This window comes from Camelina sativa, chromosome 9, assembly GCF_030686135.1.
Source record: "Camelina sativa cultivar CO46 ecotype springtype chromosome 9, ASM3068613v1".
NCBI lineage: Eukaryota > Viridiplantae > Streptophyta > Magnoliopsida > Brassicales > Brassicaceae > Camelina > Camelina sativa.
This window is the reverse complement of record NC_141888.1, coordinates 32149119-32165889: the sequence shown is the minus strand read 5'-3', so window position 1 is coordinate 32165889 and position 16771 is coordinate 32149119. Positions and strand designations below refer to the sequence as shown.

Here is a 16771-nt window from a genome sequence, read left to right as displayed (position 1 = left end):
TTAAGTAATATTAATATTTTTACTCTTAAAATTTGTAAAATATAAAAAAAAGTTTGAGTTAAACCCGTTAAAACATGTATTTTTATCAAACTATAAATTAAATTAGTTTTTTATAATTTTGCTGAGATTTGATATATTAAATATTAACTTCTAAATGTTAACCTAAATAATCTCACTATAAATACAATGGTTTCCTAACCATTGAAATATCTCACACTAAAATTTAACAAACAACTTTTTCTTTTTTGACGACAAACCAAAATAAAATAAAAAAACTCATCCTCTTATAAAACTACTATCCGATAGTGCGGTGTGTCTATCCTCTACAAAACTACTATATGATATTGCGGAGTGTCTATTCTCTTACAAAACTACTATCCAATATTACAGTGTGTCTGTTTCCATGAAAATATACATTCTACAACCTACTTACTCTATTAGGATTTCCAATTTACTGTATAACCCCAAATATACAAATAAACACTATATAAACAAAGAAAATAAGTCAAAATAAAACACTATATTATAGAATTAAAAATTACAAAAAAATAACTAACAAAATATATAATCTCGTGTTGTAGCACGGGATATCACCTAGTATAATAGTATTTTTGCAGCAGTTTTTGCTCAAAAATCTGTTTTGGAAAGTTTTTGCATTTAATGCCATTGAATGCTTATATTCATATACAAACAAGTTTAGTTAATTTTCTCTACTTTCCTTATAACCAAACAAAATTAAAATATTTAAATATCCATATATATAATATTCTATAATTAATATAGATATTTAGAATATTTATTTCATATTAAAGAAAAAAATTATTCTCCTATCATCTTTTTTTTTATTTTAAAATTTAAATGTAGTGAATCATCATATAATACATAAAGTTAATAAAAATGTGTATTTTTTCCTGCATATATTGTGATTTGAATTTTTTTTAAATGAACGTATATGAAACAACCCGACCTCTTTTTTTTTTTTAACAATTAAATACAATGTAAACAATTATGCAGCCTATACTACTAAATTAAACCAATACCAACCAGTACACACAGCGGAAACATACCAACCATACAATAACAATCCTAAGCATTCTATCGATCAACCTATCATATCTCTAGCCAAGGTTCCATCCTAAACAATATAACAAAGACCAACAACACACAAACGAGACCCTAGTTCATCCTCCTCCTCATTGCCATGATTCCACGTCACATACCTGCACACCACAAACAACAATTGAGATGCGTAAGTATTATCATAAATACTTAGTGAGGCCGTCCTCCCATCTACTAGGTTATACACACAAGCATTTGAGAACCCCCAAGTCTAAGCAAGCAAACAAACACAAGCAATACATCAAACCAGGAAAAACAAGTCTCGGTTGAGACTGGTATCGACCGATGCTACAAGAGAGTGTCGACCGATGCTCCACAAACAGTGTCGACCGATGCCACAAGAGAGTGTCGACCGATGCCACAAGAGAGTGTCGACCGATGCCACAAGAGAGTGTCGACCGATGCTCCACAAACAGTGTCGACCGATGCTCCACCCAAGGTGCCGATCGATGCCTCTTCTGCAGACACGATCTGCGCGAATCCGAACGACAAACTTCCGATTCAATCCACCCCGAAATCGTCTTAAACTCACCCAAATGCCTCAGAAAACACTGGAAATCACGAAAAACAAAGAACCCAAGCAAGCAAACACCACAAAAGACAAGGAAACAGCCAAAACAAGAGAGATCTCATGCTTAGATCAACCATGGTCAAGCACTCACCTCAAAATACAGAAGGAAAAGGTCGAAGAACAGTAGAGCAACTCCTTAGGAAGCTTCTCCTTCGTTCCCAGCAACAGAAAACTCAAGAATAGCCATCAATCTCACTAAATCTCTCTTAGGAATCTCAAGAACACACTTTTCTCCCTTTTTCTCTCAAAAACACAAACGGCGATAGAGGAAAAAGACTAAACCCTTATTTTGTCGATTTCCCCTTTAAATACCCGGTTAAACCACTAACCAAACCATCCCAATCGAAAAATCGCAAATTAAATCAAACCGGTCGAACCCAGAAATTAGTGGTGTCGATCGATGCCACTAGGGTGTCGATCGACACTCCTCCCAAAATCACAAAATCTCGTTCGTGGATGTTACAATTCTCCCCCACCAATAAGGATTCGTCCTCGAATCCCGCAACACTGTCCATCTGTCAAGGACCTCCGTGCCACCGTCAACACGGTCTGCACGTCCTCCGACCAGACTGAACACCGTCAGCCAAGGTTTCCCATGCAACTGTCGCAACAGCCCGCACACCTCCGTCTGAACCACGAGGTCTCCCTCTAGTCAATATACTCACATCAAAGACACTATTTGCTCACAACTTAGTGCTTCCCCCGTCCGTGGTTGCAACCAACGAATCATGCCGGCTCGCTATCAGGCCAACCGCCTTAAGCTACGGCATCCAGGAAGTCACTCACACACACACTCCCCCCGCTCTCAGGTTGCAACCTTCTAGTCATACCGGCTCACTGCCAGGCCACAGCCTACAGCTACGGTATCCAGGGAGTCTCACACGCCCACTCCCCCCGCTCTCGGGTCGCAACCCTCGAGACATACCGGCTCACTGCCGAGCCACGGCTCACAGCTACGGTATCCAGGGAGTCTCAAAATCCCGCTCTAAGGTCGTCACCCTAGAGCGCTCACGGATCGTCATCCGAAGCAAACATACCACTCCCACTCTCTGGCCACAAAGTCCATCGAGCTATCGGTATCACATGAGTTGGGCCCACACAATCCTGAGCAAATAAGTCCGATGTCAACGAGTATCTCCCGACTAGATCTACCTCAACACTTTCCATTTCTGAAAACTTCTATTTTTAGAAACTTTCCTCTTTTAGCATTGCGCCTTCACGAAAACTCATATCCCGAACACCACCATGACCACCACCCGGTCACCCTGGAACACCCTACCCTCAAGGTATTTTCCATACACTTTCCAAAAATAATAAAGCTCTAACTCCTATAAAACTTTCCATTTATAGCAACCTTCTATTTATGAAAACTTTCCATTTATAGAACTCCCGAGCTATTTCCTTTCCACATGACACACGAGTCAAAAAAATCCAAACAAACTCCATTTGCAATACATCCACTTACACAAGTCACCGCCAACGGTATTTCCCGATACCAGCGTGATCCACCACTTTCCAACAACTTTTCAATAGCCAATTGCACCTCCCGCACCGAAGCTCAAAACACTACACAACTAACAACACAAAATCACTTACCGTGGAATCTCATTGAAGGCTCGAAGAGGATGATACTAGGACTCCATACCACAAACAAATTGACTAACTATGCATAATCAATTTCTTCACACAACATCATGCATCAAGCAAAAGGAAAATAATTCACCCAATTAAATTCCTAACCGCTCTAACCATCCTAGAACCGTAAAGGCTCTGATACCAAAATGAAACAACCCGACCCCTTTTTTTTTTTTTAACAATTAAATACAATGTAAACAATTATGCTGCCTATACTACTAAATTAAACCAATAACAACCAGTACACACAGCGGAAACATACCAACCATACAATAACAATCCTAAGCATTCTATCGATCAACCTATCATATCTCTAGCCAAGGTTCCATCCTAAACAATATAACAAAGACCAACAACACACAAACGAGACCCTAGTTCATCCTCCTCCTCATCGCCATGATTCCACGTAACATACCTGCACACCACAAACAACAATTGAGATGCGTAAGTATTATCATAAATACTTAGTGAGGCCGTCCTCCCATCTACTAGGTTATACACACAAGCATTTGAGAACCCCCAAGTCTAAGCAAGCAAACAAACACAAGTAATACATCAAACCAGGAAAAACAAGTCTCGGTTGAGACTGGTATCGACCGATGCTACAAGAGAGTGTCGACCGATGCTCCACAAACAGTGTCGAGCGATGCCACAAGAGAGTGTCGACCGATGCCACAAGAGAGTGTCGACCGATGCTCCACAAACAGTGTCGACCGATGCTCCACCCAAGGTGTCGATCGATGCCTCTTCTGCAGACACGATCTGCGCGAATCCGAACGACGAACTTCCGATTCAATCCACCCCGAAATCGTCTTAAACTCACCCAAATGCCTCAGAAAACACTGGGAATCACGAAAAACAAAGAACCCAAGCAAGCAAACACCACAAAAGACAAGGAAACAGCCAAAACAAGAGAGATCTCATGCTTAGATCAACCATGGTCAAGCACTCACCTCAAAATACAGAAGGAAAAGGTCGAAGAACAGTAGAACAACTCCTTAGGAAGCTTCTCTTTTGTTCCCAGCAACAGAAAACTCAAGAATAGCCAGCAATCTCACTAAATCTCTCTTAGGAATCTCAAGAACACACTTTTCTCCCTTTTTCTCTCAAAAACACAAACGGCGACAGAGGAAAAAAACTAAACCCTTATTTTGTCGATTTCCCCTTTAAATACCCGGTTAAACCACTAACCAAACCATCCCAATCGAAAAATCGCGAATTAAATCAAACCGGTCGAACCCAGAAATTAGTGGTGTCGATCGATGCCACTAGGGTGTCGATCGACACTCCTCCCAAAATCACAAAATCTGGTTCGCGGATGTTACAATATATTACTCAATTAATATAAAAAGTGTGTGTTCAACATACATATATAGTAAATTTACCGTATATAGTAACTGATAGAATTTTAAGAAAATTATAATTTATAACTGATATATCTAAACTTGATAAAAAGCTTAAAATTATGAATATTTAAACATACTAAAATTTTAAAATAACACAAACGAGTTATATTACATGACGGGTTATATGATATTACATGATTGAATTGATAATAGTAAAAAATAAAATATCATTAATATGATATTTCAATACGGATTAAATTCTTATTTTACTATTTTAACAACACCATATAAAATATGTCAAGTCAAACTGATTTAATTAAATTGTATTAAACAAAAATTATGGTGCGGTATACCATAGAGCATAATCGAGTCATAATCTAAAATTGTTGTGCAGTATGCCGCGAGTTATAATCTAAAATTAACAAAAGAGTACATTAACAAAATTAGTCTTAAAATAATACATTAATAAAAAAATAGAAAAAAATTTACCCCACGGTGTACTGCAGGTCATAATCTAGTATATATATATATATATATATTCTCATGCCAAGAAGTTGTTAGATATCAAAACTTATGTTTACTTTTGCTAAACAAATAAGCAAGAAACAAAAATCTATAATAAGACATAACCGTACTTGATTCGTGAATTATATTGTTTTCTATGTTTATAACTCTATATACAATAATATTTAAGCAGCACCATAAGTTTAGAACTATATTTTGTCATGAATGCAATATAGTCTCTTATCTCTGTTAATTGGTTAAGCCAAATACGTGTCACTTGCTGTTACAATGTGATTACAAAGTTTATCAGAATGCTCCTCAAATTTCGTTTTCCAAATATTTACCAAACCCAAAAGAAACAATCTCAAATATTTTAAAAAGGTAACATCTTTTTCTCACTCTTTAAGGGTTTGGATTCTGGAGATAAAAATTGGAAGAAGAAGAAGAACCGATCCTCTTCTTATGTCCATGATATCTTTTTTTGCCTATCTTGTTTAGCTCTAGTCTCTAGGCCCACTTCTTCCTCCTTCAAAGCAACTGGAAATACTTATTCTGGAGATTACATTATTTGGTTTCTTCTCTGATTATGTATATCTTTGTTCACCCGAGAAGTTACTAGGCCCCATGACAGCAAAGAGCCAAATACTAAGAAAACAAAAAGTGCTAGAAACGTATCGAAGATAAATACAACATGATTTTTTTTTAATGTTAAATAGAAAGTATGATGACATTACCTTCAACCCATGTATGAATACTTGAATAAATACTTCAAATAAGAATCGAATTCTTTTGAGAAAGCTGAAGCAAGAAAAACAACATCCAATAGTTATGTAGAATATGTTATACGTCCACAAGACTTTTTGCGATGAGATCAATTATAAAGTTTGAAATCGTGTTGCTTTGTAGACTTTTTGGACCAGATTTTTCCCCCAACTATGTTTCAGATGGTGAGGTTTTTTATCTCAATCTATTATTCACACATATACACAAATACATAAAAAACACATACATTCATTCATTCACATGGAGTTATATAAAGTGATGAAAATCATGAGAGAGCACCTAACTATTGTTGTTGTGCTTCTAGTGGTAATAGCCAAGTCCAAATTCATAAGAGGAATTACAATTTACAAACACTCCAAAGACGAGAACGAAGCATGACCATGACCTGAAATATTTATTAAAATGTTTAGATCGACATGTTAATATATATTAAAATATGATAACACGACAATCTCAAAACTATTTGTTAAAAGCTCATATTTCTAAATACATATATAAGTATGTGAAAATCTTCTTAATGACCTTCGCTTATGATATGTTGCAGGTATTATCCATAGCAGCCATTGAACATACTTTTACGAGAAGACGAAATTAAAATAATATGACATGACACATCAAAAGCAAGCCAAATTCAAATAAAATCTGATGATTGAAAGTCATAAAATTAGTAGATATATATATGTTATTTGCAATACCATTTTCTTAGAAATATGACCAATTAACTTGATCAAAGTCTGGTCACCTATTTATAGATGAATCTCAACAAGAATCTGCCTCTAAAGCTATAACGTAACGCCTCGATCCTTACTAACAACATCAAAAGAAACAGTGATATATCATGGTTTTTATGGTTTTTAACCATGATATAAGAAGTCTTTTAGAGTCTTTTGATTTGTTTTCTAGATTGTTTTTGAGTTTTTACAGGTTTTTAGCATGGAAGGAGCAAAATGGAGCAATTTGGATGTTTTGGAGCATAAATCTTGAAGAATCAATTTGTTTTCGGATGAAAGCAGGAGCATCGACCGACACCAAGACAGGAGGCATCGATCGACACTCATCTCTGCCGACTCAAGACCCAAGTTTTGGAAAATTTACAAATCTGCCCCAAAGTTTTCCATATTTGCAACATAAGTCCCTGACGTGTTTTAGGACATATAAATAGTATTTTTAGGTTTTCCAAACCCTTAAGTTTTATTCTAGAGATTTTTATTTTTCTGCAACCCTGAGAAATTTTTGAGAGTTATTGGAGAGAGAGATCTGAACTGCTTTGATAGAAGAATTCTTAAACTCCTTCTTACTCTTTTAATTTCAATTGCTTGTTATTCAGAATCATGTTTTGTTCTTCATTGATTATGTCTAAGTAGTTTGCTTGTTAGGTTTAGGGTTTTTCACAGGGATTTTATGAATTATTAGATCTGATTATTTAGGATTCTTTATCTTGCTAGATCTTCATCTTAGGTTGTTCTTCATATTAATCCTTGATTGGCCATCTAGAATTAATACTTTAGGAAAATAAATTGATATGAGAATATAATTAATTTTCCTGATAAAACCTTTTGATGAGCAAAATTATTTCTTGCAAAGAGATTTGATTTAATAATTTTGTGAACAATCTAAACCTGATTTTATTGCTGATTTTTAACCTAGAATTTTACAAAGAGATTTGGATTTTCTGGTTTTAAATTTAGATAATATTTGCAGTGAGAACTGATTTATTTTACAAAAGTGTTTAGAGTTCTAGATATGTTCTTAATTGTTTGAATCCTAATTTATTGATTGATTTATAATTCATAATTTCCTGAGAAATTCTCTAGACCTAGCTTTTTGATCCATTGAATTTACAACAGTTTTTATTTAATATTTTGCATTGCTTTTCTTTATTTAAATCAATTTGTTTAGCATAATTGAAAAACTCTATAATTTATTGTGTAGTCTTGAGTCCTTGTGGAATTCGACCCCTAAGTACTGCAGTGATCTCTTAATTTGAGAGAGTAGCTCTAGGGTAAATTTGAGCATATCAAACAGCATGAGAGAGAGGCGATGATGGCCTGTGCATAAAAAATATGATTTACTACTCAATAAATCGATCAAACACAATGTGTGTGATTCTCATTTTAACATAAACATACAAAAAAAGAATAAAAGTTATATTGACGATTGTGAGCAAGCAAATATGATTCACACAAAACTTTGTAACTGGAGCAGACATTTGAGATTTTCTAACCTTAAAAGTATAAGTATGAGAGGAGATAAATTGAATACGCATGCAATGTCTATGTGAGCTGGAGTTTCAAAACCGTCTTCTCTTGTCCATCATTCGCCAATTCCCAATTCATTGTTTCTTTCTCTGCTGCAACCAATATTAGAAGCATCTAGCTTTCAAATTTTAAAAACCAAAAACCCAATTTCTAACTGTTGAGAATGCTTCTAATTTTTGTAGTCTTTGTATTCTTCTTTGATAAATTAGCATTTTTAAAGTTTTATAAGTGATGACCCTATGATTGTGAAAATGAGAAAATGAGAACATTAAATGTTTTTCTGATTTATTGTGATTTTATTAAGGAGTGATATTAAAAATGTGAAATGGGTGAAATAGTGAAGATGAAAAGACAATGATCTGCTAGGGAAAAGACTATTTTTGATTATCCACATGACATCTCTTCAAGTGTTAATGTGGCAGAATGATGGAGAGAGTTTGAGCAACTTTCATATTATAGATTAAGCCTAAATTATAGAAGCCCAACTAAAACCATTCTGTGAACAAACAAGCCCATAGTTGGCCACATTTTGATTAGATTTCTATATAATAAGACTGCTCATTAATTATGTTGTGTTTGTTTAATAGCCATCGATCAAATTGTGAAGTCTCTAATAACGAACCAAAACTCCGATGGCGATTCCACCAAGAAACAAGCGCAAAGCAAGTTCCTCGCCGGAACGACAAACCCAACCGCCGGAACCACCATACAACCCTGACGTTCCTTCTTCTTCTGCCGCTGATGACTTCTTTCCTCCGCCGACGACGCAACCGTTCGTTTTCCCGCCAGGTTATAAGTTTGTACCAAAGGACGAACAACTCATCTTCCATTACTTGAAACCCTTCTCGCAAGGCGACATATACTCATTGCTCGGTGTCCCTATTCACCAAGTTAACATCTACGAGTCCGATCCACAGCTACTTACAGGTTCGTCTTCTTCAAAATCCTTTCTAATTTTTGGTTTCTGTGTATGAATGGCTCTGTTCTTTTGAAATTGAAAACAGAGAAATATGAAAAGGGTAATGAGAAAGAATGGTTCTTTATCTCGGAGAGGACCAAACTCGGTAAAGGCGGAGGCAGAGGCGGAAGACAGAAGAAACGTGGCAGCAATGGAGGATACTGGAGCGCAACAGTAGCTGCTAAGAAGATTAACGCTGGGAACGGCATAGTCGGCTACAAAACCATACTAGACTACTACGTTGGGAAACAACCAAATGGCGTAAAAGGGGATTGGCTAATGCAAGAATACTGGCTTGAGTCTTCTTCTTCTGATGATGATCATAACAACGAGAATAAGGTAAAAAGGGTATGTTTGTTTTACTTACTTGGGTTACAAGTTATTGAGATTGTGAGTTTTTGTTTTGGTTGGTGTGTGTAGGTTGATCATGCGTTGTGCAAGATTTATCTGACTCCAAGGGGAGCAAAGAAGAAGAAGAAATCCGAGGAAGAGGAGATTGTGCAGCTGGATTTGAATCAACCGCAGCCTCAGGATATTGTGTATCAGCGACAACAGTACTGTGAACTTCCAGCACAAGATCAGAACCCGCTACCGCAGAAGTTGCCTTTTCCTTGTAACTTGGATGGCTTTTCTGAGTTCATTAGCTTTGAGCAGCAACCAGTGATCGCAGACGATTTTGAAGGTTTCTGGACTGACTTCATTAAGTCATCATATACACTGCTGGATGGAGATGAAGAATACAATAATATTGGTTTGTTTTTTAATGCTTCGTCACAGAAGGATTGATGGAATATTACACTAACTGGTCTCATCCTGTTCATACTTTTTCTTCATTTTGGTTTCACTCAATGTACTAGTTTTTCAGTTGCTAATTGCTCTGTTTCTTTTATCGACAATGTTCTTCAAAACCAGAGAGATAATGTCTTTGTTGCTTTTATTGCCTTGATATAATCAAAACATTCTCTTATTGTCTTAGATATCAATACATACACTTCTCACATATAAAGATGTAGATATAAAACACTGGTGTCTTCTTCTTCTCATAAGCATTTGCTTTCCTCTGAAAGCCTGAATATTTGAATCAAGATTCTGATTAGAAAATATATGTGTGTAGGTTTTGCTATGGACAGAAATTACAGGCCCGTAGTTACCAGCTTCTTTCAAGTCTAATGTTGCAGAAGATTCCTTTAGCTCATCTGCATCCCTAATCTTGAAATGTCTGCTGCTAGCTGCACAAGTTTCACTTCTCTCTCACTTGTCTTCTGCTGCAAAAGTTTCAGTGCTTCTCGTGAACGTGTCAAGACTTAAATAGCTATAAAATTTTAAGTTCTCATCGCCATTAAAACTCAGAACTTAAGTTCTCAATTTTCACATCCTGAGACAAAGAGTGTCTCTTCTTTGTGTACTTTTTCCCTACACATTCGCAGCACCAACAACCTCAAACGTAATTGAACTATAAATAAAGAAACAAGCTTATAAAACCAATAAGTGAATATCATAAACGGTTAGTGAAGAAGCAAGCATGTGCATAGCACGACTTTGGAAACTACATTTTATTTATACAGTACATCAAGAAATTGAAATCGAATTAGAAATAGGAAACTTTGTGGTCTTAGGAACGCACTAACGTATAGCCAATCTATAAATATATGTATGATCACGAGAGCCAAAAGTTTTTTATCCGCTCAAGAAAGAAACAAGCTTTTAGAATTCTCTAGTTTCTTCTTCCTCGTCTTTTTTTTTGTTTGCTGAGATCGAATGGATCCAATATTCAGAGATTTGCCTCCAGGGTTCCACTTTAGTCCTTCCAACTGTGAGATTGCAATCTATTTTTTGAAGAACAAAGCTTTAGGACTTCCCATGGAAGCTCGTTCGATACCTGAAGAAGAGTGTCATGATCTCTTCTCAAAGCATCCTCGTGATCTCCCTGGTGAGAGAGAATAATAAATATATCCCATGGATCTTTTATTATTCCGTTGATGCGCTAACTGAATTATCTATCTTGCAGGCTATCCGGGAGAAACGCATTGGTACTATTTTTGCAGGAAACGTGACAGCCAAGTTAACCCTCACAATCTCTGGACACCAATCGAACAAGAATCTGATGTGTTAGATCCCAAGAATAACGATGCTCTAGTTGGTTTCAGCCGTCGGTTTGGTCTCGTTGAGATGGAAGAAGGATCTGATGATTCTTGTTTATCTTATGATGAAGAAGAAGCTCCAAAATATGATTGGTTCATAGATGAGATTAGCCTCCCACGAACTGTCGCGGATACTGATTTGGTTTTATGCCATGTCTTTGGCGAGGAGATTGAACCCCAAGTTATTCATGATTTGCCGATAACCGAAGATGGAGAGAGTGTTGATAACCCTGCAGTGTTCTTCGGTCTTCTTTATAATTAGAGAGGAAGACCATGGATATGTTCTTCATCTACCTCCTTCTTCTCCTAAGATTGTTATGAAAATCACTCTTGTCTTTTTTTTTTGAAACCCAATAATTTGTATTTGCACTTATAATATTATATTAGAAGAGAGTTTGCATGCATATATTCACTTTGCCTAGTTTTACAATATCATATACAACAAAAATTCACCAAACAAACAAAGTTCAGGTCTTTTTTTCAGGTATATATAAGATTTTTGTTACAAGTATAAATTTTGTAAACTACATTGTATGCTAACATGCTCATATCATGTGAGAGGCCACCACTGGGACTTTATTCAGATAGCCACAAGTAAACTAAACTGGTCTGTGACAATTGCAACCTAGCTACTTCGGTTTGTAAGTGTTTTGGCTACATAATTCATGAAAAACAGAGAAAAATACAGAGAGTAGCTATTACGTTTTGTTTCTTCTTCGGCACGTTTGGCCAAAGCCAAAGACATTCTTTCTATCTAATTGCAATCACCGGCTCCATATACACTTTGTCTAACATTTTACTCATTGTATCGAATATTGTCACCAGTATCGTTGCAAGAACAAACAGCACCTGCATGCAAAGTGATGTGAATAAACTATTTAATGCATGAATACTGGTTTGAGTCTACGATAACCAGATGGCAAAGTGATGTCAATAAACTAGTTAATGCATGAATACTGGTTTGAGTCTTCTGACGATAAGCAGATGGTATGTGTTTGTTTCTTGGGTTCCAAGCTATTAAGATTGTGATGTTTGGATTTTTATATTAGTTTAGTTTTGGTTGGTGTCTGTAGGTCGATCATGCTTTGTTGCTTTAAATGTCTTGATATAACACACTTATACACAATTTGTCTTCTTCTTCTTCTCCTATAAGCTTTTGCTTTCCTCTGAAAGCCTAAATATGTGTAGCTTTTGCTATGGACCAGGTTCTTTTAAGTCTGATGTTTCAGAAAATTCATTTAGTTCATCTGCATCCTCAGTAAACAAATCATTGCGGAAACAAAACACCGATCATAGAGTAAAACTTGCGAATAACTATCCATTAGCGTAAGGCACACGAATCTAGCTAATGAAAAAAAAAAATACCTTTTTTTTAGGCTTGACTGAGAATATTGTTGTCACCAGTACTCGTTGCATGAGAAGTGATGAAATCGAACTACAGCATCCCTTGCAATAATTTTCCGACTGAAAGCTTTTGATACACATTTTTGGTAAACGAATGTCAATCTCTGTAAAATAACTCTCAGATTCTTTATGATCTGGAGATTTGTTCCTGCAGGAGTTCTCACCCCAATCCATATGAAATAGCCACTTTTTCACTGTAATGTATCTGTAGATCGTAAACACAGATCAGAGAGAGTAGGAGCGGTTCTGTTCGAATGCTTTTTGTCATCAACGACAATTTTATGAACTTGATACCAATCTCTCAATCCAACCTAGCTAGGGTGAAGGTTCACACAGAAGAAATCAACTAATTAAGAATGAGACACATCTCAACGCAAACCTTAGCTTTCCACAAATGTCCTAGCATCGGTCAATTCTTTTTTTTATTTTTCTCTTATTTTTGAATAACAAAGATAAAAAAAAAAAGTTTAAAATATATTTTGATGAACGAAGATAATATCAAATAAGTCTCGAAACATATCTAAATCTAATCAATTTCGAATCCAAGTACATATTGTATATCGTTTCAAAATTTTGATAAAAATCATAGCCACCGGCTTATTACAATCCATATAAATAAAAGATACATGCATATATCATAAACCTACGTTGAAGCTCTTACAAATCATATTACCTACTTTCAATCTGATTGTCTAAGGTTACTCAGATGATGTCGATGCCTGGAAGAAACAAGCGTAAAGAAAGAACCTTGCCAGAACCGGAACCGGAACCGGAACCGTCAGAGATTCCTTCTTCTTCAGCTGATGATCATCACATGTCTTCTTCTCCTTCGACGAGACCTTGCTTTCCACCAGGTGTCAACTATAGACCAAAAGACTTGGAGGTCATCTCGTTACTTGGACGGAAACAAGACTACTTGGGCGGAAACAGAGAGTTATTGGCCACCCTCTCTATACATCTCGTGAACATCTACGAGTCCAATCCTGAAGAACTTTCAGGTTTGTCGTCTCCTTGTACAACAATTTAATTACTTCTTATTTTTATCAACTCTAACTCTTCTTTCTCTTTGGGCAAACGTTTACTTAATGTATGTTTTTGAAATATGTACGTAGAAAAATTCAAGAAGGCTAATGATACAGATAGGTTCTTTATATCGAAGAGGAACAAGATGGGTAAAGATGGCAAAAGGCAGAAACGTGACGCCAAAGGCGGATACTGGAAGGCAACTGTTGCTTCCAAGAAGATTGACGCTGGGCAAGGCCTCGTTGGTTACAAAACCGCACTAGATTACTACGATGGGAAACGACCTAATGGCAAAAAAACTAGTTGGTTGATGCATGAATACTGGATTGATCAGTGTCCTTCTGCTGATGATGAAGTAAAGGTATGTATGCGTTTCTTGATTCCCAAGTTACTAAGTTTTTTTTTATTCTTTAAAAATTGTGAGTTTTCTTTTGGTTGTTGCGTATACGTAGGACTATTCTATGTGCAAGATCTATCGGAGCCCACAAGCAATAAATAAGCAGAAGAAAGAAGAGGAAGAAGAGAATAAGAGGCAGAAGAAGGTTGTGCAGCAGCAGCCTCCTACTGTCGAGTATCATCAACCGCATGTCCTTTTGGATTCTTATCAACCGCAGCCTCATCATGATATTGCGTATCAACAACAACATCTGTTTCAGCCAGCCCCGCTGGATTCTTATCAACCGCAGCCTCATCATGATTTGGCGTATCAACAACAGCAGCAGCAGTTTTGGTCAGGCCCGCTAGATTCTTACCGGACGCATCAAAGGCAGTTTTGGGCAGCCCGGCCAGATTCACACCAACATTATGATTCTGCGTATCAGCAATTTATAAAAATGCTAGAGGGAGATAATGGTGGCGTTCAACAACAGCAGCCGAGTTTTGCTCCTCCTCCTCCTCCTCCGCAAGGTCAAGATTCAAGAACCGGGATGGTGATGAGTCAAGAAGACGGGTTCTTTAACCCCATCAATGAATTATTAAACTATGATGAGGAAGAACATGGTGTCGTAACTGAGAAGCAACAGCAAGAGCAAAGTGCACAGATTCTCCCTCCTCCTCCTCCTTCTCAAGGTCACCAACTGCAGCCTTATTATGATTTTGCTTATCAACAACGACAACAACAGTTTCTCATGACGACGACGACGCCGCTAGAGAAAGAAAATGTTGGCGCTACTAAACATCAAGAAGAAGAGCTGAGTCTGCCTCCTCCTCCTCCTCCTCCGCAAGGTGATCAAGATTCAAGATCCAACATGGCCATGACTCGCTTGATCAGCAACGACAACAGCACCGAAGAAGACTTGTTTGATATGTCTGACGAGGACAGGTTCTTTGACGTTGATGCATTATTCAGTAATGAAGAAGAAGAAGAAGATGGTGTCGATACTCAGCAGCAACAACAAGAGCAACGTACACCGATTCTTCCTCATCAACAGCCAGACTACTGTTTACTTCCAGCAGAGCATCAGAAGCCGCAGACGCAGCCTTTTCCTTATAACTTCCCTGAGTTGATCAGCTTTGAGCAGGAACCAGTGATCCCAGAGGATTTTGAAGATTTCTTCGCTGATTTCATTAAGCCACATTCACTGAACGGAGATGAGGATTCCAGCAGTTATGGTTTATTTGAAGGCTTTGACACACAAGGAATGATAAAAGATTGCACTAACTGATCATCTCAGCCTACTCATACTTTTGCATTTTGGTCAATATCAGAGATAAGATTTCCATGTGTTTTTTTTACTAGTTGTTAATAGCTCTGTTTCCTTCTTTATGGCCAATGTAATGTTCTCCAAAACCAGAGACATAATTCTCTTTGCTTTTAATGTCTTAATTAATATAACACACTTAATACACAATTTTTTCAACATCTTCTTATATTACACTTAACACATAATTAAAGATATAGATATAAAACAGTACTGATGCCTTCTTCTTCTCCTGAGATTTTGCTTTCCTCTGAAAGCCTAAATGTTTGAATCAAGATTCCGATCCGTATTGACCAGGTTCTTTTAAGTCTGATAGAGAGTAAACCAAGCAAATGAAAAAAAAAAACCTTTTTTTAGGCTTGACTGAGAATATTGTTGTCACCAGTACTCGTTGCAAAAACAAACAGCAGCTGCATGCAAAGTGATGAAATCGAACTCTATCATCCCTTATTACAATAATTTGCCGACTGAAAGCTTTTGATACACATTTTGGTAACCGATGTCAATCTCTGCAAATTAACTCTCAAAAATGGTCAATTCTTTTTTTTTTTCTCTTATTTTTGAATAAGAAAGATATATAAAAGTGTTAATGCTTAATAAATATGAGATTTTTTTTTCCACATGTAAACACAAATATTTATTGTGTTCAAAACAATCGATACTATTGATGATGTGATCGCAGGACGCGACCTCGGCAAAGAAGACCAAGACACGCCGCACGCGACCGAGACGCCTGACCAAGACGCATCGGACGCGACCAGGACAACCTCTTCAGACGCAGCCAAGGCTCCAACCATCCTTCCCGGAGCCACCACGCGTTCCAGGAGCTCAGCAAAGGCGGCCAAGCAGCGGTTCAACTTATTTGTCCGATCATTCGTCAAACGCCAGCCATCCCATGAATACTCCGAAGACTCAGTCCGCTTAGTCTTCACTCTTACCCAAGAGTGAAGACGATCAAGTCGTTAAGCAAGGAAGTGTACTCTTTTTCCTTACTCCGGGTTTTTCCCAATGGATTTACCGGAGAATGTTTTAACGAGGCATGGAGCTAAACGCACAACGCCTTAAGCCAAGTTGCTTCCCGCGCAAGGCCAAGGCGGTTATCTCTTTTATTTCTTGTCTTTGGTTTAAATTTGAACTTTGAGGAATATCATACCAAGGATCGAGTCCCGCTCTCTACAAATGTAGGGATTTGGCTAATGGGCCGACCTGTTGTAGCCCAAATATTGACAAAAAATAAATATGATATGTTTATATCGAAAGCTTTAATCTTTGATTTTATTTTTCGAATATAATTTTGTCGATCTATTGCGTGGGTCTTTGATTCGTGCG

The 16771-nt window shown here is 37.0% G+C and overlaps 3 protein-coding genes across 3 annotated transcripts; all 3 read left to right on the top strand.

The window, feature by feature from the left end:
• Positions 1 to 8805: 8805 nt before the first annotated feature.
• Positions 8806 to 10131, top strand: LOC104712314 (NAC domain-containing protein 2-like). The gene is made up of 3 exons (XM_087463700.1): positions 8806 to 9143; positions 9221 to 9513; positions 9595 to 10131. Exons 1-3 carry the CDS (start codon positions 8849 to 8851, stop codon positions 9958 to 9960), a joined length of 954 nt encoding a protein of 317 aa, XP_087319826.1. The 5' UTR covers positions 8806 to 8848; the 3' UTR covers positions 9961 to 10131.
• An 801-nt stretch (positions 10132 to 10932) lies between these two features.
• On the top strand, positions 10933 to 11577 carry LOC104715718 (NAC (No Apical Meristem) domain transcriptional regulator superfamily protein). Its single transcript, XM_010433102.1, has 2 exons — positions 10933 to 11104; positions 11183 to 11577. The coding sequence occupies exons 1-2, from the start codon at positions 10933 to 10935 to the stop codon at positions 11575 to 11577; spliced, it is 567 nt and encodes a 188-aa protein (XP_010431404.1).
• Positions 11578 to 13364: 1787 nt separating this feature from the next.
• Positions 13365 to 15589, top strand: LOC104715717 (uncharacterized). Its single transcript, XM_087464072.1, has 3 exons — positions 13365 to 13717; positions 13832 to 14103; positions 14195 to 15589. The coding sequence occupies exons 1-3, from the start codon at positions 13426 to 13428 to the stop codon at positions 15404 to 15406; spliced, it is 1776 nt and encodes a 591-aa protein (XP_087320198.1). The 5' UTR covers positions 13365 to 13425; the 3' UTR covers positions 15407 to 15589.
• The last annotated feature ends 1182 nt before the right edge of the window (positions 15590 to 16771 follow it).

Bases quoted from the DNA above. Each gene is read 5' to 3' on its own strand.
- LOC104712314 (XM_087463700.1), top strand. From the start codon at position 8,849: ATGGCGATTCCACCAAGAAACAAGCGCAAAGCAAGTTCCTCGCCGGAA. The intron at 9,144-9,220 runs GTTCGTCTTCTT...AATTGAAAACAG, and splicing joins CGATCCACAGCTACTTACAG to AGAAATATGAAAAGGGTAAT. The intron at 9,514-9,594 runs GTAAAAAGGGTA...TGGTGTGTGTAG, and splicing joins ATCATAACAACGAGAATAAG to GTTGATCATGCGTTGTGCAA.
- LOC104715718 (XM_010433102.1), top strand. From the start codon at position 10,933: ATGGATCCAATATTCAGAGATTTGCCTCCAGGGTTCCACTTTAGTCCT. The intron at 11,105-11,182 runs GTGAGAGAGAAT...TCTATCTTGCAG, and splicing joins GCATCCTCGTGATCTCCCTG to GCTATCCGGGAGAAACGCAT.
- LOC104715717 (XM_087464072.1), top strand. From the start codon at position 13,426: ATGATGTCGATGCCTGGAAGAAACAAGCGTAAAGAAAGAACCTTGCCA. The intron at 13,718-13,831 runs GTTTGTCGTCTC...ATATGTACGTAG, and splicing joins CAATCCTGAAGAACTTTCAG to AAAAATTCAAGAAGGCTAAT. The intron at 14,104-14,194 runs GTATGTATGCGT...GCGTATACGTAG, and splicing joins CTGCTGATGATGAAGTAAAG to GACTATTCTATGTGCAAGAT.